The 24,425-nt window shown below is 44.7% G+C and overlaps 1 protein-coding gene across 5 annotated transcripts in view; it reads left to right on the top strand.

The window, feature by feature from the left end:
- The window catches only part of unc5a (unc-5 netrin receptor A), a 187,757-nt gene that overhangs the window by 140,808 nt on the left and 22,524 nt on the right, over positions 1-24,425 (top strand). For 2 of the 5 annotated variants that reach the window (XM_080306926.1, XM_026190068.2), the window contains exons 3-9: positions 1,411-1,554; positions 3,197-3,300; positions 4,546-4,726; positions 8,851-9,018; positions 15,405-15,569; positions 21,090-21,320; positions 22,085-22,387. In XM_080306926.1, coding sequence (XP_080163052.1) covers positions 1,422-1,554; positions 3,197-3,300; positions 4,546-4,726; positions 8,851-9,018; positions 15,405-15,569; positions 21,090-21,320; positions 22,085-22,387 — 1,285 coding nt within the window. In that variant the 5' untranslated portion in view covers positions 1,411-1,421. The remainder of the gene's footprint in view (positions 1-1,410; positions 1,555-3,196; positions 3,301-4,545; positions 4,727-8,850; positions 9,019-15,404; positions 15,570-21,089; positions 21,321-22,084; positions 22,388-24,425) is intronic. The other 3 variants (XM_026190077.2, XM_026190087.2, XM_026190096.2) reach the window with 3 other exon arrangements.

The following is a 24,425-nucleotide window of genomic DNA, read 5'->3' as shown; positions in this document are numbered from 1 at the left end:
AACTGCGAGCGAGCATGTTGGTGAAATGTTGCACACAGCACGAGGTGTTGTTGATGCTCGGAGTGGTGCTTCGGGGCTGGATTCACTGCACATGGACTCACATTTACTGTGATCACATATAGCAAAAAATCCGCCGCATTTAGACACTAATACATGGCGGTCTGCCAGTGACCCTCACAGCTACTTATCACTCTGTGTGGCCTCCGGCGGTGGAGCCCGTCCTCCTCCTCTCGCCGACAGCTCGTGTCATCATTGGGCCAGCCTGGGCTCGTGCAGTCATGTGCAGTACGCCTCAAATTATTTAGCAAAAAAAAAATCCCAAATTTATGCTTTGCTGGTTTGCTCGGATACTCTTTGCTGTGAAGTCGTGATGGCGTAATGGAGCACGCCTCACTTCAGTCAGGTTCAGTCTGGAGCTGGAAATGATTGTCACCGTCAAATCAAGAGTATGTCAGAGTGCTTTTGTGTGAATGGAAGTTAGAAAGTGGCTTTCCATTGAAATCTGAATATAGTGCACTTTGTATGCGGCTCCTGTTAGTCTCCAGGATGTGTCCTCTGCGACTCTAAAATGTGTTCGTATGAACGCCTCTCTCCAAAAGACAACAAAGAGAACAGATAAGATGGGGTGGGAGGGAGAAAGCTGGAAGCTCAAGGAAAACACGGCAGTCTCTTTATCAGGGCGAAGACAAAGTAAGGCACATGGTAGGGATCAAGGTCGCAGCTCAATATATAAGAATTACCCATGGATTACAAGTCCCAAGTAGAAGGTCAAAAGAAAATGAAATGAAAGATTGCTTCTCAAATATAAGAAAAAAGAAAAGATACGACTCTAACAACGCTGTGTTGTTTGGACGGTTTAGCGGGTTGGATTTTGTCCCAATTTTTCTTTGTTTAAAGAAGGCTTCTGTTTACATTCCTCTAGAAAAGCAATAAAGCCACTTTTGCCCCGTGTTCCAGCGGCGTCACTTATATCAACACGGTTGTGGGGAAATGCTGAACTCGTCCCTCCTCCTGGATTTAATAATAGAGACGTGGATTATGTTGAGCATTTTTGTTTGTCGAGTGCTTGTTTAGCACTTCCTTGTTCCTTCCTAACTGTTGCTGTATTCATGCCCTCCAAATTACACCAAGGATAGCTGTGAGGCTCTCTTCTCATTTAACAAGCACTCTGTTTATGTATGATTATAGTTCTCTGCTTGTTTATTCTTCCTCTCCTTTTTTTACTTTGCTGGTTTAGTTCAAGTTACAAAATGCACTTAAGGTATCAGTTCAGCTCATTTGTTTCTGTTTTTGTTCTTTTTTTATTTTTTCCTTTGAGAAGTATTTCTGGCCTCTTAGCTCGTTGCTGCTGTCAAAGCCGGGCTTGTCTTGTGTCTAACATTTTGACTCTTCTGGGTTTTTGCTCTCCAGCGCTGCCAGTCATGCAGGTGACAATCGAAATAACCAGGCAGCAGGTGGAGAAGATCTTCGGACTTGATGAGTACTGGTGTCAGTGTGTCGCCTGGAGCACCACCGGAACCCAGAAGAGCCAGAAAGCATACATCAGGATTGCTTGTGAGTGCACTGTCAAATGAGCACTGCATCATTACAAATCCAAAGCCTGCTGCCTAACAAGGTGCTTGTGTATTGCATGTCGGCATGTAATAAGAGAATATTGTGTTTTCACCTTGGGTGGTTGGGAGGGGGAGACTAACTTTCATTTAACAATTAGCCCAGAGAACATTATGATCTGTTGCACCACAGTGCACTACTGTGATTACAATTTAGTTAAATCATCTTCCTGTGATGATACTTGTGAGAAGAAAACATCCAACCCCGACAGGAAGAACCCGAGAATAATGTATCTGCTCGAGGAAGGTCTTAAAAAAGAAAAGGGTGAAGCTCTAAATTTGAGTATTCATGAGCATATTTTCTGCTGGATACAGTATATCAGAAATGATCCCTATGAAAGTAACTGAAATAAAAACAGATTTGAAATTTATTGCTGTGCAGCAATCATAAATCTGTCTGGGGAACGCAGACACATCCCTCGCCGCAGCCTCAGAAGCTTTATTAGAAGAAGCCATTTTACATTTGAGTATTTTAAAACATTCCGCCTATTAATTCCCACATAAATATGTATTATTCCAGACAGAGCCAAACACGGCACCGTCTTCAAACCACCAGACGTTTTGAAAACACACATTCATTATCCATCCGTGTGTGAGAGCTCAGCAAAGTCAGTTAGATGTAAGATAAGGACACGCACATGCTTGAATAACGATGCATAACCAGGCGATCGCATCGGCGAGGTTCCCACGCACGCGCCTGTTCGCTCGCGTAGGTTCGAGCCTTCCAACACTGTTACATCTCAAGTCTCCTCCAGTCCAAATTTATCAGCTTTAATTAAATCGAATGTCGTCAGTTTCTCCCTGCCTCTCTTAATGTTTTCTCTCAGTGTGCTTGGTCGGGACAGGCTCAACATCTGTTTAAAGGAATTCTCACAGCTGCACCCTCAGCCTCTTACAACACAATAACACATTGCTTCGCTCCGAGTTGAAACCCGGGGTGAGCACATCAAATCTGTGCCAGTCCCGCCAGCTATCGGCGGCCTGTCTGGCTCATCTGATACAAATGGATCTACATTTATTTCCCCTGCAAGAAATGACTGTTCCCAGTTTTTACCTGTGTAATTCACAGCTGGGGCTTACAGACAAATATATACTAGGACTTTGTGCAACAGTAAGTATTCAATGAGACGTAATGTGAAGCCCCATGCAGTCAGCCAGGCTTGCAGGAGCTCTTGTCCAGGCGCCTCAGGGCTTTGTTTTCGTGTGGCTGCTCCAAGCCGTCATACAGATGGAAGCTGGAGGCTGGCGGATGCCGGGGAGAGGAGAGTGGGTGGGAGTGAGGGGTAATGCAATTGCTTTTGCTTGATGCCGGGCCCCTCTGGCAGCAGACAAGCATCTCTGAACCAGCCAGGCAGCTTGTAATAAGCAACATGGTTGGTGCCACCGATCCCAGTGTGGCTTAGGGGCCAACTAGAGTGCAACATGCTCGGCGAGGCCACTGACGGACATTTCAAGAGCTGCAAATTTAGACACATCACCAGGCCAAGTTATTTGCAGAGAGAAGTGTTTCTTTCAAACCTTTGCAAGCTTTCACATCCTAATTGGTTGTTTCTCTACTTTTTTTTTCTTCTTTTCTTTCTTGTAAGACCTGAGAAAGAACTTTGAGGAGGAGCCGCAGGGTAAAGAGGTGGCATTGGACCAGGAGGTGTTGCTGCGCTGCCATCCCCCCGAGGGAGTGCCACAAGCCGAGGTGAGACACGGATAGGGGAGATATTTATAGGCCCGAATCTGCCATCCATTTACCCTTTCCTCACCGAGGGGACAAAGACCGCAGAGTAGCTCAAGATCAGCTCCCTGGCATATCCCTCCATTCCACCAGGGGAACAGACAACCCCGTTCGGATAAATTACACCTCTAATTATTTGCCCTTATTGATTTATTATCTCTCTTACATCTCTGGGAAGCTGTATATCACGTCGTCTCGTCACATCACTCAGCATTGGCTTGGAGGCTTCACTCCCCATTTGGCATCTCTAAAGGCCTATGCATAATTAATGGATCTATTTGCCTCACTCTTTCCTTATCTCATTCGGTGTATCTCTCCCGCCTCTCCATGCACTGTATCTCTTGTTCTGCTCAAGTCACACTCGCTCTCTCTCTCTCTGTTTCACCGTGCCGTGCGTGTGTTTAGAGGACCAGACCGGGGCCAGCTGTTTCACCTCATTCGCTGCATCCTCCCGGTCCCAGATAGGCACTAACTGCTCTAATAACAGCACAAGAGGAGCTCAGGCCAGCCGCTCAGACAGCCCAGAGACCAGAAACCGCAGACTAGCCAATCGCAGATCGACAGCGTAGGGACAGTTTGCAGAGAAATAGGAAGGAAGGTGCCAGCCGCAGTTCAGCAGAAAAGAACATCAGAGTAGAAGTCACGACGGGGGGAAAGCGGGGATGGTGCACCAGAGGAAGTAGGCCCAATTATATGCGGTATCACAACTGGCAGTAATACCAACAACAATGCTGCCGCACTGTTGCTCCTCTCGAGACAGAACAAGGTCAAGTGAGAGCAAGAAAACAAGCAAGCCAATCTGAGAGAACACCAAAAAAGAAATAACATCAGTTTTGGCTTCTTGCAAGAGGGCCCGGAAACTTACACAAAGCACGATCAGTCGTGTTCGCGGACAGCTACAGAGACGTCCAGCAGCTACAAAATAAAAGCTGCACTCTTCCCCCACAAGAAGCGAATAAATATTCAAATCAGCAGGGCGTTAAATAAATTGTATCTCAGTACTACACCAGGCCGCGTCTGGTCATCTTTTGTCTGTGTGATTGCATCAGAAAAGAAGTACCTCGCTGCTTCCCCCCTACACACATACACCCGTCGACGTAGAAGTCTCTCATCCACATCATGTCTGGCCACTGTAGAGCTGTATGGGGTGGTGGCGAGCTGCTGTCTGTTGAGTTGCAGTGGATTTTGACCGCTGAAATCTGTTTTCAGGTGGAGTGGCAGAGAAACGAGGATGTGATCGACCCAGCGAGTGACCCCAATTTTGTCATCACGCCCGACCATAATCTCGTCATCAAAAAAGCCCGGTTGGCCGACACCGGCAACTACACGTGCGTGGCCAAAAACATCGTCGCTCGCCGCAAAAGCACCTCTGCCGCGATCCTTGTCTATGGTAGGTGACGACTTCTTTCAGCAGATGTCAAAACTGTGCACAGAGACTAGTGCCGGGGTCCGGGCTCGATTGAGCTTCCAAATATACAAACGCAGAAAACTGCTCGGATGAATCCTTTTAAGCTTGCACGCCGCTTCCCTTGCCCCACATTTCCACATTAACCTTTGCATGCTGCTGCACGGAAGATGTGTGGGCGCAAGTCTCCCGTCAGCTCTTCATACTGTTACATTCAGAGTTTACAGTGTAGTTTTTTATTATTACACTGTGTTTCACATATTTGACATATGGTGACAAATTGCATACATCAGCTCTGTTTTTCAGCAGCGCAAGAATTACACTTTCATAAATCACTACATAAAGAGAGAGTGGTGTATCTGCACATTAATTACCACAACTTAAAATGTTACTGGCAGCCATTCTGCCAAAGCTGGCAGTCTCTGATGTCGAGGCTGCCATCTTCCTCCTCCTCTGTAGTGGATCCAGTATGAGAAGGGAAATTGAATTAACAGCAAACTGTAAATAATGACTTGGCTTGATAAGCAGACTGGCCTTTATTAAAATGCAGAGAAACAGCATATTTACTATCACAGAGGGTTCCACGGCTACTGGCACTACAAAAGTTTTGAATACATTACAGCCTGGCGTAATTCTCAGCTCCACGCGAACAGAAGATGGAAATCACGAGGGAACGATTGATGAAAACAACATTGAGAATAATAAATGGATAATGTGACACAATGCCTGACACGGGGTGTGTTTTTTTTTTTTTTTTAATTTTTTTTAGTTAAGGCTGCCAGAGAAAGATGATACTGCGATGCACTGTAGGGGCAGAGCAGCAGTTCTTGTTTATTATCTGACACATCAGCTCAGAAAACACAGTGCATGCCACAAATAAGAGGCACTACCTGTTCATTTTCTATATTTAAATCGTTCTTGTTTTTTGATACCTGTGTAATATTGTAATAGGAAGTTATATAGATTAGGTTTACAAATAAATTCCACAGAATGGGCAACTTGGGATGTACGGTGGGGTTTTTAAAGCCTTTGAATTTGCTGTTTGACCATTCAACCAACAAATGAAATGTGCCAAACATGGTAACAGCTCCATGATGGTGCCGTTGCAGTTCAAATAAAGCAATATCAAAAATAAAAGGCGGTAAATAGATAAATACTCGTAAATTAAGTAGTGAAGGATAGACGAGGATGGCAATAGTGATCGCTAAACATAATCCACTGACTCATAATAATGCAAAATGAGGACTCTATTCAGTCCTGTGGAAAAACTAAGTACACCCTTAATGCTGTTATAGGGTAATTAGCAGCCAGGTGCTGCTAATCAAATGCACTTAATTAAAGGACCATCAGCAAGTGTGAGCGCCTCAATAAAAGCAGAACCTCTGACAGTTTGCTGGTCTGGAACATGCAGGTGTGTTAACACAGAGTCTTCCTGGGAGTGGACGTCTCAATAAATTCAGCCCAAGGTCAGATTGTGTAATGAGAAGAGAGAAAAAGCTACATATCAGATTCTGCAGTCAGTATAATTAAAGAAAGACTGGGGAAAAAAGGCTCATAAAAGTGAAAAAGAGTATGGCAGCACGACCAAACCACAAGACCTCTGCAACAATGTTCTTTAGATCAATGATGTTTGGTCATAATGCACAACACCACATATAGTGAAAAGCAAACACAGGTTATCAGCACAAATACCTCCTACTAGCTGTTGAGCACGGTGGTGGAGGGGTAATGTTTTGCACTTGCTTTACAGCCACAGGACCTGAAACCCGTGCAGTCATTGAGGCAAGCAGGAACTTCTCTGTATACCAAAATAATATATACAAGCCATCTGTCTGACAGCTAAAGCTTGGCCTGAATTAGATCATGGCACGGGACAATGATCCAGAGGAGAGCTGCAAGTCTATAACATGTAGGCGAGACTGATGAAGTCGTACAGAAAACAATTATGTAAAGTTACTGCTGCTAAAGGTGTTTCAGTGACTGAATCATTGGGTGTACTTAGTTTTTCACAGGAATTCATGGAGTCCTTTGAATCTGTATCTTTTCATATGACTTTATGTCTTATCATGAAATTATGTTAAGATGAATAGTTGTATAATGTAAACTTGCTGTATGGTGGAAAAATAACATTTGTCTCAAAAGAAAACTATGAGGACTTTTAAAAATATGTGGAGGATGCCCGTCTGTATAAATCCTCATTGAATTTTGGCTTTTAGGATGAAATCCCATTAAGAAAACATGACCTGAATGTGGTTTTAGAGTCTTTGTGCACCAATTTAGATGAATTCGAGTGAGAGAAAAAGTGTTTGCATGATTTTAGTTAATGAACATAATCATCAAATCAATATTTAACAATAAAAGCATAATAAACAGTAAGTGAGCCAAGTGTGTTTCAGATCTTTGTCAAAAAGCTTTCGTTTTATTAGGTTAATTCTCTCTTCTTTTTTGTAATTCAACAAACCCAAAGGGGGTCCGAGCGTTACGGCTTTAAATGCAGCTGCAAATTAAGTCGTGCATTTTCACACAAAAAATGTGTTAATTTGGAGCATGCAGTCAGAACACATTATCATACATTCCTCTAAGCCTCCAGCATAAAACTAAAGAAGCACAATTATTCCTAATTGATTAGCTTGTTGTTAAAAGATGTAAAGAAGCAATCTAGGGCTGAATTAACTGTGAAGGCATGACCATACGCACTCTTTTTTTTTGTTTGCCTTTCTTGTGTTGTCAAACAATGATTTCCACGCAAAGACCCAGAAAGTTGGGAACAAATTGCTGAGTTGCTTGCATGTGCAATTTTATTTGTTTCCATCACACTGTTTGCTTGATGACGTTTATTACTGTCGCAGCACTGGTTTAGGATGATAGAGGGTTTTTAGCTAAACAAAAAACCTCAACCAAACAAAAGAAACTCTTGCTGCTTTTCACTTGCGTTGCTCTGAGTTCAAGAGAAAAAAAATCAGTTAGCTGAAGGTACCACAGTCTACTGTGCTAGTTAATCTAGCTATATGTAGCAAGTCATAATAACTGCTACTTTTCAAAGGGGGTTCAACAGGGGGCCAGAGATGCATTTTAACGAGGCCTGGCTGGTGTGACTGCACTCTGTTCTAAGAGGTAATCAGGGGCCGAGTTGCCTGGCAATTTACCTCGCTGTGGTGGGCAATCAATCGCAAAGAGAGGGCAAGGAAATGATTCAGCCACGACGAGCAGAGGGGAGTGTTAGGGGGAAATTAGGAAGGGAGTATGTACAGAGAGAGAACGACAGTGCTGTTCAAGTCAATAAATCAGGAATGTCTGAGGAAACACGGTAGATACAGGATGATTTGATGTAATCGCCTGGCATGATTGAGAGACATAGTACCAATTAAGTTGCAATGGATGGTTAAAGTTTGCTCTGACAAGTGGCGATAATAACAGAAATTCAGAGTTTTTTGAGTTTCTCGTCTTAAAAAAAATAAGAGGAATGAATTATACAGCGGTGGTCTCTCCAATTCAAAGATAAGCCTACTTGATTTCATTGAATGATATGTTGTGGTGTGAAATCAGTGGCGAACGTGTGAAGGACGCAGTCCGAATATGTGGAACAACCGTGATGCATTTATATCTCAGCAGTGTGTTGGCTGTTCCCAGGAGGAGACGTTGTTGATGGTTTTGTTGCTTTTACGCATGTATGACTGTGACAGTGTGGTTTTAAATTGAATGGCTTTACAATTATGTTATTATATCCTCGTATTATCTCTGTGAAATTCAGAGGGGAGATTCTGATATGTAACGTGCCCACGAGTTATTTCGCAGCCTTCCTCAGAGGGGAAACCGGGAAAGCGCCGTCCGATTTTTCTGCTCCCTGTTGAAGCCATTTTGTTTCCACTGCAGTTCGTGTAGCTCCAGCGACCCTTTTGCTCTCGCGCTTCTGTTTGTTCACCTTGCAAAGAGCGTAACAGCAGTCTTGATTATTCTAGTGCAGCGCGCCTATTTTTCCTTAGTGCATGTCGGGTAATCCTGGCTGCTCTGTCCCTTCATTCATCCAACCCTCCCTCCCTCACAACCTTCCTCCCCCTTTACCTCACCCCTCCATATCCCCCCCTCCTCCCTTGGCACTGGTCTGACAGTCAACGGTGGCTGGTCCACGTGGACCACCTGGTCGTCCTGCAGTGCCGTGTGTGGGCGTGGCTGGCAGAAGAGGAGTCGGAGCTGCACCAACCCCACGCCACTGAATGGAGGCACATCCTGTGAGGGGCAGAACGTCCAGAAAAGTGCCTGTGTGGCCACCTGTCCAGGTAACTCCCAGGCAACCCTGTTTGTCCTGTGGCGCTTGGCTTCCTGTGGCTTCCTTTTTGCATTTTTTTGCATCTAGAAGTCATCACTTCATCTTTATTTTGGCTGCTTTTTTGTACCAACACAGTGTATTTTTTTTTCTTAGATGTCAGGCTTTATTGCTTCCTGCAGTTAGACCGCTTACACCGCAACGTCAGAGCCTATTAGTCTGCACAGTAAGGCTTCATGCTAAAAGTGATTTATTATTATCGCACTTTGTTCACATACCTCTTTATCTTTTGCACTGTATGCAGACACCGCTTTTCTTTCAGAGACCCGTCTGCTTAAGGAGACACGGTTACAGCCACGTTATTTTGTCACTATTGTTTGCTGCTCAAATTATGTAGTAAATACGGACACTAAAAAGCTGAATTATGTCGCCCTTTGTGCGATGTTTGCGTGCGAGGAGTTGAGGGCGTTTCATTTGCTTGGCCATCCTCCCTCGTGAGAGCATCGGAGAGGTAGAGAGTGTCCTGCCTGATAGTGAGCAACACATATTGATCCCTGGTAGCCTGAGATGGAAGTCAAGCTGCTTCATTTGCAGTCCCACATTAGGCCCCTGACAAAGGGAGAGATAGCGAGGGAGAGAGCAAGCTTGGGAGAAAAAAAAAAAAAACGAGGTGTAAGGTGTAGGCAGGGATAGAGACAGGTGGAATCAGATACAGTGTAAGGAAAGCAAGAACAAAGCCCGGAGTGAGAGAGAGAGAGAGAACGGGGAAAGCTGAAAAAGAAGTAGAGAAAGCCTGACTGTGTGCGCAGGAGCTGGCTGTTTGTCTGCCAACAGATCAGTGTGCAGACGTATAGCTGGGGCACAGCAGCCATGCTGACCACAGGAGAAATCTCCCACGCGCAGTAAATAGCAGGGAGGGAAATACAACACCCCTGGCACTGGCAGCTTTTCCCTGTCTAAAACAGAGGTTATCTTCCTCAGTGAATCAGGGTGTTGTCTTACACATCTAGCATGTAAAGACATCACTAGATGTCAAGCACGACTGTAAGTAACATGGCCTGCCTGAATACGGCGGGAGGAAGACAAAAGGGAAGCAGGGATTCATAGTCAGAGTGAGGACCTGGGTGGATTTGGAATTACTGGAGTTGGAGCAACCAGTAATTGAATTAGAGAGGTGCCCAGGGATGCTTGACATTCCTCTACAGCAAAGCGGGATACTGACCTTCATGAGCTTAAAGAAATTAATGTCAGTCCAAGCGGCTATTGTTAGGCCAACCCACCCACCCCCTTCCTCCCTCCCTCCATCTTCCTCTTGTTCCACAAAGAGAAAGTGTTTCATTTCAACTATTGGGAGTGCTGTGACAAAAATTACATTGTACTCTGTGAAGACAGTTTATAGAGATTTTGAGGGAGAAAGAACTCAATTTTTTCTCCTTTTGATGGGAGACATCCGAGCACCGCGACCCCGCTCGCACCCCTATCAGCCCTGTTGTTTGGCAACAGATGCTCGTCTCTGCCCCTTTTTGTCACTCGTTACCTGTCTGCTGTGGGGAACATCAGTGAAGCCCCCAGCTGTCTGCTGGGGAGAGGGGTTCCCCCTTCACTCTCTCCCCCCACTCAAGGCCAAGAAGTCCACCGTAGCAAAGCTTGGGGAATGATGAGCTGTTGTTTCCCATCACAAGTGGCACCGCCACTTTTGTGTACTCACAGACGTGCCTTTGAAGTTAGTCGAAGGTGAACCGACAGACAGCTCCTGTCGCTTTTGCCACCCAGCACGCACACACAAACGGATTCACTGCCCCTATGTACGCGTTTGTGTGTCTACCTCTCTTTAATTAATAAAGAGCATGATTAACACACCTGCCTCAGGAAGGGGCGACAGGACAGAGCAGCCTGGCAGATGCATCACTTGTTACCGGATGAGAACTTTATTCATCCCCGTGCTTATAGCTCAGTCCGTTTTAGGAGAAGGCAACTTGAGAAAAATGAATTACATGGGAAGCTGTGACACTGCAGATAGACATGCTGTTACTTATTTAGACGTAGCTGACATTTGGAGTCAGAAGTAGTGGGATTTTTTTTTTAAAGTCGGCCTTAAAAGGCAACTTTTTTTACTACACCGGCTTTGTTTTTGAGCTATGACTTAAAAATTTCATGATTTAATGCTGGTCTTGTTTCAAGAGTTCATTAATTATCTAGACAAAGTTTTTTTTCATCATTAGTTCTCTCTAGTGCATTTAGCTCTCAGCATTAGGTCTTTGAAATGGTTTATAGAAAAAATATATTGAGTTTTTAGGTGCTTATACTGTGAAAGCCTATTATGAAGTGCAGAGATGGCTTCTTAAATTTGCTTAACTCGTCCTTTAGGGATAAGAGCCGCATGAATATTGGCTGGAAACAAATCAGTTTTAATTTGGAACCGACGGCATGCGAAGGCTTTAATTTGTCTCTGCATCCTCCAGCCGAGCCTTTATGTATTTATTGGTAAAATGCTGATGGCCATGTATTGTTCCACATTCAAAAAGTAGCACGACTCCTTCAGAGTATAGTTGCTGAGGCATATTTCACCCATGGATTATATCGACCTCCGCGGACCGACACAGACGGCCTCTTCAGTAATAAAACCCTCCACGTATCTGTTCACAATGACTCTTGTATCCGAGCTCCCACCTCTCGTCAGGAAAGTGTGAAGCTCGAGAGGCTCATCTGTATTTTTGTCTAAGTCTCCAAAGTGTTTAATGAGAGTTGGCGGAGGCCTGTGTGGCAGATCAGATGGGCTCCATGCTGAGAGAGACACAGGGAGCTGTGGAGGAGGAGGCGGCTGAGGCTAAAGCCTGAGGCTCAGAGCAGAGCATATCAACACTTGAGACAGCGAGTAGCCAAGCTATGCAAAGGCTTATCTCCATTTCGCTTTCCTCTCGCTGCCTCCTTCATTTCTTTTGTCTCCATCCCAGCATATCCCTGCAGAAGTATCCCACATAATTCTGCAGTCCATCCGTCTCCCTCTCATCGACTGCCCTGCGCTGACTTGTGGTCAGAGCCAATAGTCATGGCAAAATGTCAGATCACGCCAACATTTCCAGCAAAGACAAACATTAAACCTGAGCCAACAGCAAATAGTTAAGTCCCCGGTTTTGGAAGCGATTCAGTGACGCCCACCACGCACGAATGAACTAAACTGTTGCTTGATTTGCGTTTGAACACCAAACAACCTGAAGAGATTTCGAACTCCTGTGAATTATTTAAATATAGCACAGATCCCTCAGGCTTGCCACAGGAGTCGTGAGAATTGAGCGAGATGGAAAATAAACAGACTCGGAGGGCTGGCGTATCCGTGCGCATTTCCGTGCACGTACGCGTCGTAGACATCCGAGTTAGCGCCCGTATGTCTGCTGTCTGCACTGCAGGCAAAAGTCTAATTCTACTCTGGGAGTAAACAGTCGTGTTTTTCTTCGTGTTTTATCATTGATTGTTGAGGCAACTCCATATTTTATCCGCGGAATAAATAAAGGCAACGGAAAATAAATGTTGCAGAAAAACACATTATTTCAGTGTGAAAAGATGGTGGCCATCTGGTGACAGCCTTGCATCATTTTTAATCACTTGGTGCCATTTGGTTTCTTTGTGTTCTTTGGCGCACCCTCTTCATATCTCACTCTGTCGCTTTTTCGTCAGTTTTTGGTGGTTTCGTCAAAATCGGGGGTAAATGTTGCTTTTCTCAGTTATTGATTGCACACTACTCCTAAATAAGCAAGCAAGAAACATCTAATGTTAAGATTTCATTTTTATTACGTTTATCAGAAATACGGGCCTCCTGGCGGGCGATTAATCTCTGTTGCGTCACCCACTTCTGTGGCTGAGCTATCAAAGCCATCCGTGGCTGTTTTGTGGTTGTTTTTTTGTCCCCCCCCGCCACCAGCAGCTTGTGAGCACTGGGATTAGTGGTGCTTACACACATGTGTGTTGACAGGACAGTGGAAGCAGAGGCCTGCTGGTCTCGGTGATAGTTGTCTACCTCCTCGGGTTCCCTCAAGGACACAGAAACCGTGGGTGCTTGATGATCTCGGACTGTGTCCATCAGCGGCGATTGTCATTTTTGAACAGCGACGCTTTAAACAGGCCCTCCCACTGACCTTTAAAAAATGGTTAGATTCCTTTTGCTTCTCCCCTTGGCAACATGTCCAAACAGGCGCTTGCCACTGGGTTATTGTATTACTGTCCCTCCTCGGCGACCTGGCTGACCTGAAACCTGCGGTGCCAGATGATTGAAAATCGGCTGCGGTGCCTTTTGCAGGAGTGCTAACAATCTCTTTCTGGGGATTTGATAAGGAAAACTGTCTCTGTGGAGAACCATTTTCTTATGTGGATTCTGAGAAGAAACGAAGTATGAGGTGTGGCTCTAATTTTAGCGTTAAATCTTGACTTTGTTGTTGTTTCTCGTTGCATTGTTCTAGGGGAAAACCGTGCGCAGAGTCGGCGTTCAGAGCCAGGCCATCAAGGACTGTTTATGCATCTTCATTTTTCTTTGATTTGCCTTAGCCTTGGGCCACAGTGCTTCTGTCTCATCCACATTCTCACTTTGTTGCCACGCCAATCCTCTTGTTTGAAAATGTCATTTGCATGGCGATTAGTCTTGCTTTTGTGGTGGGGATAAGAGAAGTAGAATTTCATCACCTCATCAGGGCAGATGTTGATCTCATCCCTTTATTTCACCGTGGTGTGGATAAACTGAGGGGCGACATAATATATTCATTAGGATGTAATTCGCTATTCAATCATTCTCATTCCCAGCTTGGATAATCAGCCCACTGGCCCACGGATGGGTCCACTCAATGCCAAACAAGGACAATTATCTGATTGGTTCTGCGCTCTCTGCCAAATGGATCTGAATGCAAAAAAAAAAAGGACCCAAGCTGTGTCAGCATCCTACCACACACATATGCTCTTGCACAAAAATAGTCTCTCATTCTGTGGTTGTCATTTCCGGACACGCACTCGGACCGACACATAGACTTGTGTGGGAGCAGGGTTTAATTCACCCTGTGCGCTCGCGGTGTTTTTCTATCTCATTTCTCCAATTGGGGATTTGCTTGCGAAGCAAATAAAATCATTAGTTGATACAGTTATGCAGTAACAGGTACCCTCGCCCTCAGTAACATCTCACTTATGTTTTATTAACCAAAGCTTCATGACCTGCAGTGGGTCAGAGCTGCTTTCTGCAGGTCATGCCCCCTGCACTCTTTATTGCTAGGATTAATGAGCACTAAGGTTTCCTTGCCCTTAGGTCAGCCAGGGGAAGGGTTGCTGCTGTCATAGAGGTGTGCATTTACTGCGTGTGTGTGTGTTCAGGTAATTCTCGTCTGGTCCCCTTCACCCTTACATTTGGGAGAGAGAGAAAGAGTGAGACAGTGATGTTTTTTTTCCTTTTTTTCCCCCATGAGAGCTCATTATTGCTCTTTTTCCCATTAGCCCTATAGTAACCTTCCCCAGACCTGGCGCTGTGTCACTCTCAATATTACTCCCGGCCACCACCCGCACCAGCCGCAATGCCAAATTACCCCCACCTTTGCAAAATGGCCTTCCTCTCTGTATGTGGTAAAGCTGCTGATATTTCTTACAGCCAAGCGTGCTCCGAACTATTACGGGCCCATTTCCATTGTGCTCATTGTGGGCTGTTTGAAGTTATGGTCAGGCTGCAGGTGTAATGTACTTTCTCTTCTTTTCAGAGTAATACCACATGTATTTTGTCATGCATTCGGATGCACTTCAGGCAACACCGCAGGCGCTATATTAGCATCTTGACAAAGAAATCAAACAAGGGTGAGATGGTTCCTTCTCTCAAATGTTATATTATGTTGTGCTGGGTGTATGAGAAATCTGAAACTTATATTCTTGCGAATGTATGGACCGCTTGCTCAGAGGTTACTTTTTTCCCTTTGGTTTGTTGGCAGCTTGGTTTACCAGGCCGCACTTGCACCAGTGGGGTTAAACTTAGTTGCATCTGATTTCCATGCTGAAAATAAACAAAGAAAACAGAATAGAGACAATATGGCTCTCCTCAGCAGCTCTACACGCTTCGGTTTCTCTGTGCAGCTGCTGGATTTGAGTGTGTGCAAGTGGATTTGCATGTCTTTAAAAGGTTTTCATTACCAGGTTTCCATTTTAGATTTACACAGAATGGCAACAGAGTGTTGAACCACTTGTTCTCGTCTCGCACGCAAATACACAGATAGTTTGGCGCCACCGTTTCCACCAGTTCATGTTGTTGCTGAAAAAAGGGGAGTTATGGCCCGGTTTATTGTTGAAATAAATTGTTTGAAGAGAATTCGTTTGAGTTTTAGCTGCTGTGCATGTGTTTCACCACTGTTATTTTTATTTTTTTATATTGTTTTTTTCTAGTGGACGGAGGCTGGAGCGAGTGGAGCAAGTGGTCAGCATGTGGCGCAGACTGTTCGATGTGGAGGAGCAGAGAGTGCACCCAGCCCTCACCTGGCACAGGGGGCAAAGACTGCCAGGGGCTTGATCTCCAGTCTCTCAACTGTACCAGCGAGCAGTGTCCACAGAGTGAGTGCACAACCACCCACGCACCACAAGATAACTCTCACTCTTCAACTCAGTGAAACAATACAAAACATTTACTTTAGATATGTTTTTTTTAGCCAGTTTCTGGCACAAGGATCAGTAGATGGTTGTTTTGTTATGTATTTGTGTATTAAAACTGAGCTGATGAGTGGCAAATGAACATTTTAAAAACCAATAAATGCACTCAAAACAGCATCTGAGAGCTTTTGCTAGATTATACACTGTTAATTTAAAAAAAAGAAGCATGCCACTCAAGGCTGAAGTGGAAAAATTTATTCAAAGGTAAATATTAAACAGGGTTCAGTCTCACAACCTCATCAGCTATAACAAGTAGATCACAAACAATACAAAGAGAACAGGTGTACAACATTAGCATCAATTAGCCCCTCAAGTAAATGCTAGAAGGGAATAGGAGGGAAAGGCTTTTTACTTGATTTTTTAAAAAACATTTTCCATTTTGGGGGAAAAAAAGGATCCTCTTCCTCATCCTCTTCCTTTTATCCGATCAAACGCTTGAAGCCTCCTTTTTGTCATAGATGTTGAGTTCATCTTACAAAGAGTTCGTGAAGGAAAGGTGTCCATCTCATTAAACACTCGTACAGACAAAAGATTAATCTGCAGCCCACTGCTGGCTCATCCCCACCTGTGTGACCTTTTCAGATGATCATTTCTAATTATCATTGGGTAATGTACCTTCTTTCCTACCTTGCATATTGGTGCCGTGTTGCTCTATGACCTGTTAATAAAACCAGGAATAAAAGCATCTCTCCTCTGATTACAACACAACCTATCAATTACACTGGTGCATTTAAAATTGTGATTAATCTCATATTGTGCGTATATTAAAGCGTAGGGGAATGCATGTGCACTTTTCTGTTTAATTCAAGCCAGATTATACTGTGGTGCCACTCCCCTGCGTGTCATTAATAGGGCATGTGCATACTGTCAGGATGAGAAAGGGCAAGGCTCATATGGCCGGAGACGGCAGCTGAGTGGAAAAGTGACACCACGGGGTCCTCTGCAGAACAGATGGACATGAAGGGAGAGCTCTGTCACTTCCTACAGATATCAAAGACAGAAAGATACTGCATGTTGCCCACAATGAGTCTCTGGGTGGCGTCTCATAGAGAAAATGTTATAAATAGTGTGCTCTCTGGCTGATCTGCATGGTAAACACTGAGTTTTAATGGGGATTCAGTTGACATGGGCCACTGAATTAATAAACTGAATTATGTATTTTGCTGTGATTGATGTGATCAAATAGACCGATGCTTGGCTGGCGAGGATTGTTTGGAATTGCATGCGAATCCTGCATTGTGTGCTGCATGTGTTAGTGCAACGCAAGCAAGTGCACGTATGTGCGAGTGTCCACCGATAGCCGGGTTTGGCTGGTGCAGTGAACCAGGGAGTTCAGTCAGCCCATCATCAAAGGTCAGCAGCTCCTCCCAAGAGAAGCAAGATATATACACAAAGATGCCAGTCATTGTTCTTCACACACACACACAGTCGAGCAAAGGCACACACAGAGTCACTCAGTATTTACACTGACAGAGCAGAGCGGAGCGCCGGCCTCTGAAGAATGCCTGTCCCAATCTGTTCCCAGCAGATGTGTTTCCATAGACAATTGCTGTGTGAAGTATTATAATAAGCAAAATAGCAAGATGGTTTTGGCTTGTCAGCAACTCCCATACTTCAACCATGTCTGCAGGCTATTAGCTGAGATGGAAAACTCCCCCTCCTTGAAACAAAAGGCACCCTGCTCTCCCAGCGCAATCTAACACAACAACTGCACAGTGAACCACAGTCACTCTGCGTCTGAGGACCTCACAGACACGTCTAATCTCCCTCATTAAGCTAGAAATGAAACGCGTTCGATGAGGTTATTGTTTTTAGATGTACATGAGAATAAATGTGCAACACAAAGCTGGAAAAGCAATCTGACCCAGGAAGGATCATTTTCATAAAGCAAACAAGTGAAGCCCAAACATATACTCTATGCAAAATCTACGCAGGGGGAATAATAAATATGCGGGCAGCATGGCAGAACCAAAATGGGAGACAGGTGTTAGAGGGCAGAGAAAGGATAGTGGAGGGAAAATAATGGTGCTCGTTTTCTCAGGCGCAGGGAATTAGGACAACATAAAAACAATTATTCGGCTTAATGTGTGTAATGAAGGTAATGAACTTAATTTGCAGCAGCATCCCATTTTGGGATGTGTCACAAATTATTGAGCAAAACACATCAAACTGTTAATTTATCTTCAGCCTGTTCTTGTTTTTTTGGGTTTTTTTGCATTTATTTTTTTTTATTTCAGAGCTAATTTGGCGGCGCGGAGGCTGAGATTTTCCGTCACCGCTCTGTTTGTCAGAGCAGGGTCACGGTGCTTTGTGAAAAATAGCCGGACATTTATTTTGGGCCATATTTCACCAGAGCCTGCTGAGGGATGGGACGACTGTATTGTGGAGATAGTAATAGTCACGTTCGCGTTGAGAGTTTTAGTAGCCATATTTCCCTGACCTTAAGAACTCCTGTGTTATTCATCTTCGGGCGAGTGACTAGGATTGGCCATGGGATGAAATATATTCTCAGGTGTCCTGATAAATGCCCGGGAAAGAGGCGCAGGAGGCTCCAAAACTCTTATTTATCAATGCAGGAGAGAGGGGGGGGAAAAAGCAGGCAGAGAGAGTGGAGGACTATCAGGTGCGGTCATTGTGCTGACTGTCAATACAGCCAGAGTCCAAACTTCAACAGGAGCCAGATACACCGCCTTAGAGGAGATGAATTATACCGGCCCATCTCGAGTCAGAAACTGATCCCCTACCAGCCAGCCCCGGAGCGAATCTGAGGAGCTGAAGCAAAAGCTCGTGGAGACGGGCGCAAAGAGAGATTGGCCTGAGGTCAACTCTGAAAAAAGCTCATCTCATCCACAGATTATCCTCAGGCGGGTGTCACTCATGACGAGAGGTCACACACAAAGAGAATCAAAAGTTTTTGCCAGCAATTAAGGCAAGTGGAAATGAAAGATGGAATGACTGATGGCGGAGAGGAAGAGAGGTAAATTGGTGTGGAGTGCGATTGGAAAGAGAGAGTGTGAGAGAGGGACTAAAGTAAAGCCCATCCAATTATAAAACCTGATTAGCTATGTCAATTAAACTGTGATGGATGTCCTTTCAATTATTGGCTGGCATCATGAAAATCAATGAGTGGGGCCAGGAGGAGCTGAGAGCAGTTGTTGGTCAGGGTTGTTGTGAGCATCGGGATCGTTTCGCTAGGACACCTGGCGGGTCAGATAAAACTTCACTCAGCGATGCTCTGATAAGCCACCAGAGATTACAGCCAGAATAGAGAGAAAGGAAAGAAGGAAGAGCTGTTTGATTGACTGGCTGGCTTTATTGTCTGGGCGCGAGGATGCTGGGAAGAGGGAAGAGTCGAGATACTGGATCTTTGCATCTGAGGTTAGCCAGTTGTCTTTGGTGTGCCCTTAGCAAGTAAACAGCAACCGGCCAATCTAAGGCTATGTTTATCCAATCAGCGGAAACCAGCTGGCTCGTCTCCTCACTGACGGGTGTTGCTTTGTCTTTAGTCAAACTACCCATCTCCCAGCGGACTGCAGCACAAGAAGTTCAAATATCACGGCATCATCTGGCCTTTGGCTCGCCAAGACAATTGGATTTGGGAACTCTAATGAGAAGTTCAGCCAGAGTCTCTCTCATCCTTTTGTTCTTTCTTTCTTTTTTCTTTTTTTGGAGCTCATTGTGAAAGGGAGGGAAAGTTTAGCCAGGCTTCTTGCAGTTAAGCACCTCGGTGCTTCTCTAAGGAGAGCGAGGCAAAGGCAGGTAAATGGACAAGAGGAGAGGTGGAGGAAGGTTGAATGCATCAGATAAGAGTCCTCATGCTTTAAGTGTGTTATGTGCAGGTGTGCTACGTAGCATCACGAACAAAACACACAGTCTCGTGTTTATCTTCAGCCAGTCATTCGCGATCGATTACATGTCAAGAGATCTCTGGCATTACGAAGAGCTGCCATAGAGGTTGGCTGCATATAATCCGCTACTTAAAGTATCAGATTGTACTGAGATAATCACCCATGAAATAGATTCTGGCATTTCTCTTAAACACTTGGGTATGTCAGGCAGCTTTGTCCAAAGATGGATTTTTCAAGGCAAAAGGAGAGGCAAGGACAAATTGATGTAAAGAGATGAATAGAAATGAGAGCTGCAGACAGAAAGGGAGCTTATTTTTTTCTCCCTTTCTCTCTCTCGTCAACTTTTAGCGCTCCGCTAATTCAATTGTGGCGTTCTCGTGTCACAGATTTACAAACACCAATTAAAACTTGTCAAATCTGCGTTTCTGAGGTTGAGCGCGGCTCCTGTCATGCAGTAGGATTACACAGTGGTGACAGCCTGGAGATATTTATCAAAAGATGACAAACCTAATGGTAATCAGGTTGATTTTGACACAAACCTTTTGGACGTGTTACTGCTGCTCATTGCTGAAATGCAAATCCCACATGCTGTCAGTCGCAGGCACACGCTGTCTTCGCTTTAGTCTTCTTTAATTCTGCGTTTTCTTTCTTGTACACTTGCTCCCCTCGCGCTCCCTGCTCCTGTTCTCCTCCTTTTGTTGTCAACTCACCACATGCCAGCCTGCAGTGCTTTAACCTTTGCTGTTGTTCTCCATCCCTCAAAGCTGCGCTGTTCAGCGCGTCCCCTCCTTGACTGTGTTCAGTTGACAGCGCTACGCCCCCGTGGCTCACCAGCACAATGGCCCTCCACAAAGGCCCCAGGAGCATCCTCCACCTCCACCACCAAATTCCCCCAGCCCCGGGAGACAGCCGTGGCAAATCCCATTCTGCTGCAAAACACATACTTGCACACAAACACACACACACACACACACACAAGTGCATAGACAGAAACAAGCAGACACATTGATGTTTGTCTCAGCTTGGCTGTCAGCTTCATACTGTACTTTTGGGAGAAAGACACTCCTGTGCATTTGTGAGACAGGCAGTCAATACGAGGAGTTAGAATTTCATAAGCAAATGCTTCATTTTTTCCCCTCTCTGTTTCTCTTGGGGTGTTGTGTGCTTAGAGAAAGAGAGGTAAAAGAACATGCTGGCCTAAGATATATTTATCCGGTGCAGAAATGAAAAAATGTGACAGTGAAACGGTGAAAATCTGCTTCAGAAACTGCTTTTTCCTGTTTAGCTTTTTTTCCCCACAGCTTGACATCGAGACCTCAGAGTTTTAGAAATTCTGGCCTGCAGTATTTGATAATGTTGGCTCCCTTAACTTTTTATGAAGGCGTCAAGCAACATTAGGTGGCAGCGAAGGAATGCTTCGTGCCATTAAACAGGTCCTCGAGTGAGACCTTTGCACAGAACATGTTGCAGCAGCTCAAAATGACATTAACACTGAACACCAGAGGGCATCCTCCAGTCTTGATTAGTAATTTTTCCTCCTCTTCTTTCTTTCCTCTTTTTGTCCTCCCCTTTGCAGCCGTGAGCGGAGCTGAGGATGTGGCGCTCTACGTGGGCATGGTGGCCGTGGCCCTGTGTCTGACCCTGCTGCTTATTGTGGTCGTCCTGGTCTACAGGCGCAAGAAGGAAGGCCTGGATGCCGACGTGGCCGACTCCTCCATCCTCACCACTGGCTTCCAGCCCATGGGCATCAAGCCCAGCAAGCCAGGTGTGTGGGCGCCGCGGTCACGCAGGCCTCCCCCCCACAGCAGTAGGACACTGTTCTTTGTTCCGCTTTCGTCTGTCCGTCTTCGCCACAGTGACTGTGCCGCACTCATCTACATGTACCACCGGTGCTGTTTGTTTGTGGTTGTGGAGGTGGCGCGAATTTGTTTTCAGTGGATTGTGGTCTAAGCGAGATTTATTATGTTGCGTGTGTGTGGTGCACGAGCTGTTTATTTGCCTGCCTGACACATTATGTTTCGCCAGCACCTTATTGTCAGGAAATGTACCCACTCTGTTTACTGCCTGTGTGGAGCCTCAGAGGTTTAACAGCGAGTAATAGAAATACAACTGTCTGAGTTGGATGGAGATGGGGGACTGGGTTGCTGTGTCTGTGATTCAGTGTGAGAGGGGGGAAAAAAGCCTTTATATATTCTGGATGCTAAGCTGCATCTGAGTTCTGTTTGGAATTGATTGTGTGGTTGCTAAAGAGACAGACAGTGATAGAGAAACGGAGAGAGAGAGAAGATGGGAATTGACTGGCTTTGACTGGAATTTGTGTTTGTGTATTGTCGAGAGTGTGCGCGCGCGTGCGAGTGCTCTTGTTTTCTGCGCCATGTGTCTTCTTTTCTGTGTTTGTTTCGGTTTTCTGTGCAGCTCGCAACAGCTTTAGAGAGTGCGAGGTCTGTCTCTGTGATGTAGGGACCCCTTCCCTCCACTCCCCTCCCCAGCCTTCCTCCCACCACTCTTTGAGATTCACACGTTTGCTTTTGTCTTTTGCTGTTTTTGCTTTTTTTTTTATCATCTAAACAGAGAACTCCCATTTACTCACCATCCAGCCTGATCTAACTACCACCACCACCAGTTATCAAGGCACCCTGCGCTCTCGCCACGATGCCACCGGGAAGTTTTCGATGACCAACGGGCCTCTGCTGGACCCGCTTCCCAACGGCTCACACACCTTGCACAACGGCAAGCTCAACTCTGACGCTGCTGCCGAGTTTGTAAGCAGGCTCTCCACCCAGAGCTACTTTAAAACGCTGCCCCGCGATGTGGCCAACACCTCCTATGGGACCTTCAACTTCCTAGGCGGCAGGCTGACTATCCCCAACACAGGTAGGTTCTTCATTAAGGTCTATTTAGGTTTCATTCCAACTCTCACACTGTTCAGATCAATTGTTTTGGCTTAGAAAACAAAAACAAAAAAAACTTCCACTTAAGCTTTTGTTCACATATTGTAATCACCTGTAAACAAAAAGCTCACTGTTGCTACATGTCTGTTATTGTTGTAAACAGAAAGTCATATTTATTGGCTATTTATTGGAGGCTTTGGTTGATGTCATATTGCATCATAATGCTCCCTTTTCTGAGACCAAATAACACCAGTGCAGTACATTACTGGGCCTTAATGTGTGTTTTCAGAAGAAATAATAAGGTTAACATCAGGAGGAAGTATTTACTACCCGGGGCAAGTAGTGTGGGGTTACCAAACAGTTTTCTACCCACCTGAGGCTCTGCTGCTAACTAGGGTGGTCCCCCTGAGAACCTCGTACCCTCAGGGGATCTTTTTCTGTTTGCTTTCCAACCACCGAACATGATGTATTATCCTGACTAACAAATCCTTCGTGCCCACATTACCAGCGCGTGCAGGCCTGTGGCTAATGGTTTTCAGTAAACCATAGCCACACTGCAGCCAATTTGACATAAAATGGCAGGGAAACACAGGTGTTACTAATCACATTAATAAAGGCTTTGTGCCTGAATAAAACAGAACCTCTGTTAATGGCATTAGTATGTGTGTTTCGCCAACATTTTATGGAAAAAAGCTGCTGTGAAATAGGCCTATTTGGATCCGCTTTGGTTGTTGTGGCCTTTTGCTTTCTTGTAATCCTATTCCAGCCTCTCTGCATTTTCTCTCTACATTGCTGCACTGTTTGTTTGGATGCCCTAGGTAGCTGAGAGGAAATGCTAGGGAAGATTTTTTTATATTTTGCTTTGCTGAGTCAAAATTCCATTATATTTCCTCTGCTGCATATAAAGGCTTAAAGCCTGGACCAATTTCCCTGTTTCTATCATTTTTAAAGCTAACATCAAAGTTCTACTATAATTTCTATGCTGGTTTATTTATATCTCTATATATATATAGATATATAAATATTATGTATACATTTCCAAATTGCTGTGCCACTCACCACATGAGGGGCATACAAGGCATAGACCAATAAATGTACATTTGAGTCACTCAAAGGTTCCCCTTATGTGCTTGTGAGAACTTGGCTAAAATAGGAGCTAAAAGGACACAAATGGTGGACCCTGAGAACTTTGATACTTTCTTATTCCTTAAGTGTAAAAGTGCAAAAAAAATGGGGAATTACATCAAAATAAATGAAAGTTATGACAAGAAAAAAAAAGTGAGTGCAAAAAGTAACATTGAAGAATTTAAAATGCATGCAAGCTGCAAGTTCTACAGACATGCAGCTTGCATTTTATTTAAAGGTTGCTCTAGAAATTGATCTTCACCTCAGTTCAGTGTTATTTATATAGCACCAAGTCACAACAGCAGTCATCTCAAGGCAATTTATACTGTAAGGTGACGACACTACAGTAATACAGAGAAAACACCAGTATTAAAATATCACCCTATGAGCAAGCACTTAGCAACAGTGGGAAGGAAAGATTTCCTTTTAACAGGAAGAAATGTCCAACAGAAGAAGGCTCAGATAATGGCAGCCATCTGCTGTGACCAGTTGGGGATGACGGGAGACGGGACCTTCACAAACCTACTATTATTTTTCAATAGCTCAGTTTAAACAGTAATTAACGTTTTGAATTTATCCTAAAATCAAATGTCAGGTGTTGGAAATGATCAGAAGGTCTGATCAGAAACCCGTTGTGATGTGGTTGCTGCCTCTCTATAGTCTGTGTTATTACGTCTCTTTGGTAACATCATTTGGATGGATGAAGGCTCACGCTATCGTCTATTATTATTTATTACCAAAGATGCAGTTGCTGGCTGAACTAATAGCACTCCATACATTATTTCTTTGTTAGCTCTTTGTGACAACAGGCAACTGTGCTGCAGACATAAGGTGCAGCAGACTATCTGTCAGTCTCGAGAAGTTGATTTTGCCCTGGAGGTCCATATAGCGGCTGA

Source organism: Astatotilapia calliptera, chromosome 2 (genome assembly GCF_964374335.1).
Source record: "Astatotilapia calliptera chromosome 2, fAstCal68.1, whole genome shotgun sequence".
NCBI classification, from domain to species: Eukaryota; Metazoa; Chordata; class Actinopteri; order Cichliformes; family Cichlidae; genus Astatotilapia; species Astatotilapia calliptera.
This window is presented reverse-complemented; position numbering and strand designations above follow the sequence as displayed.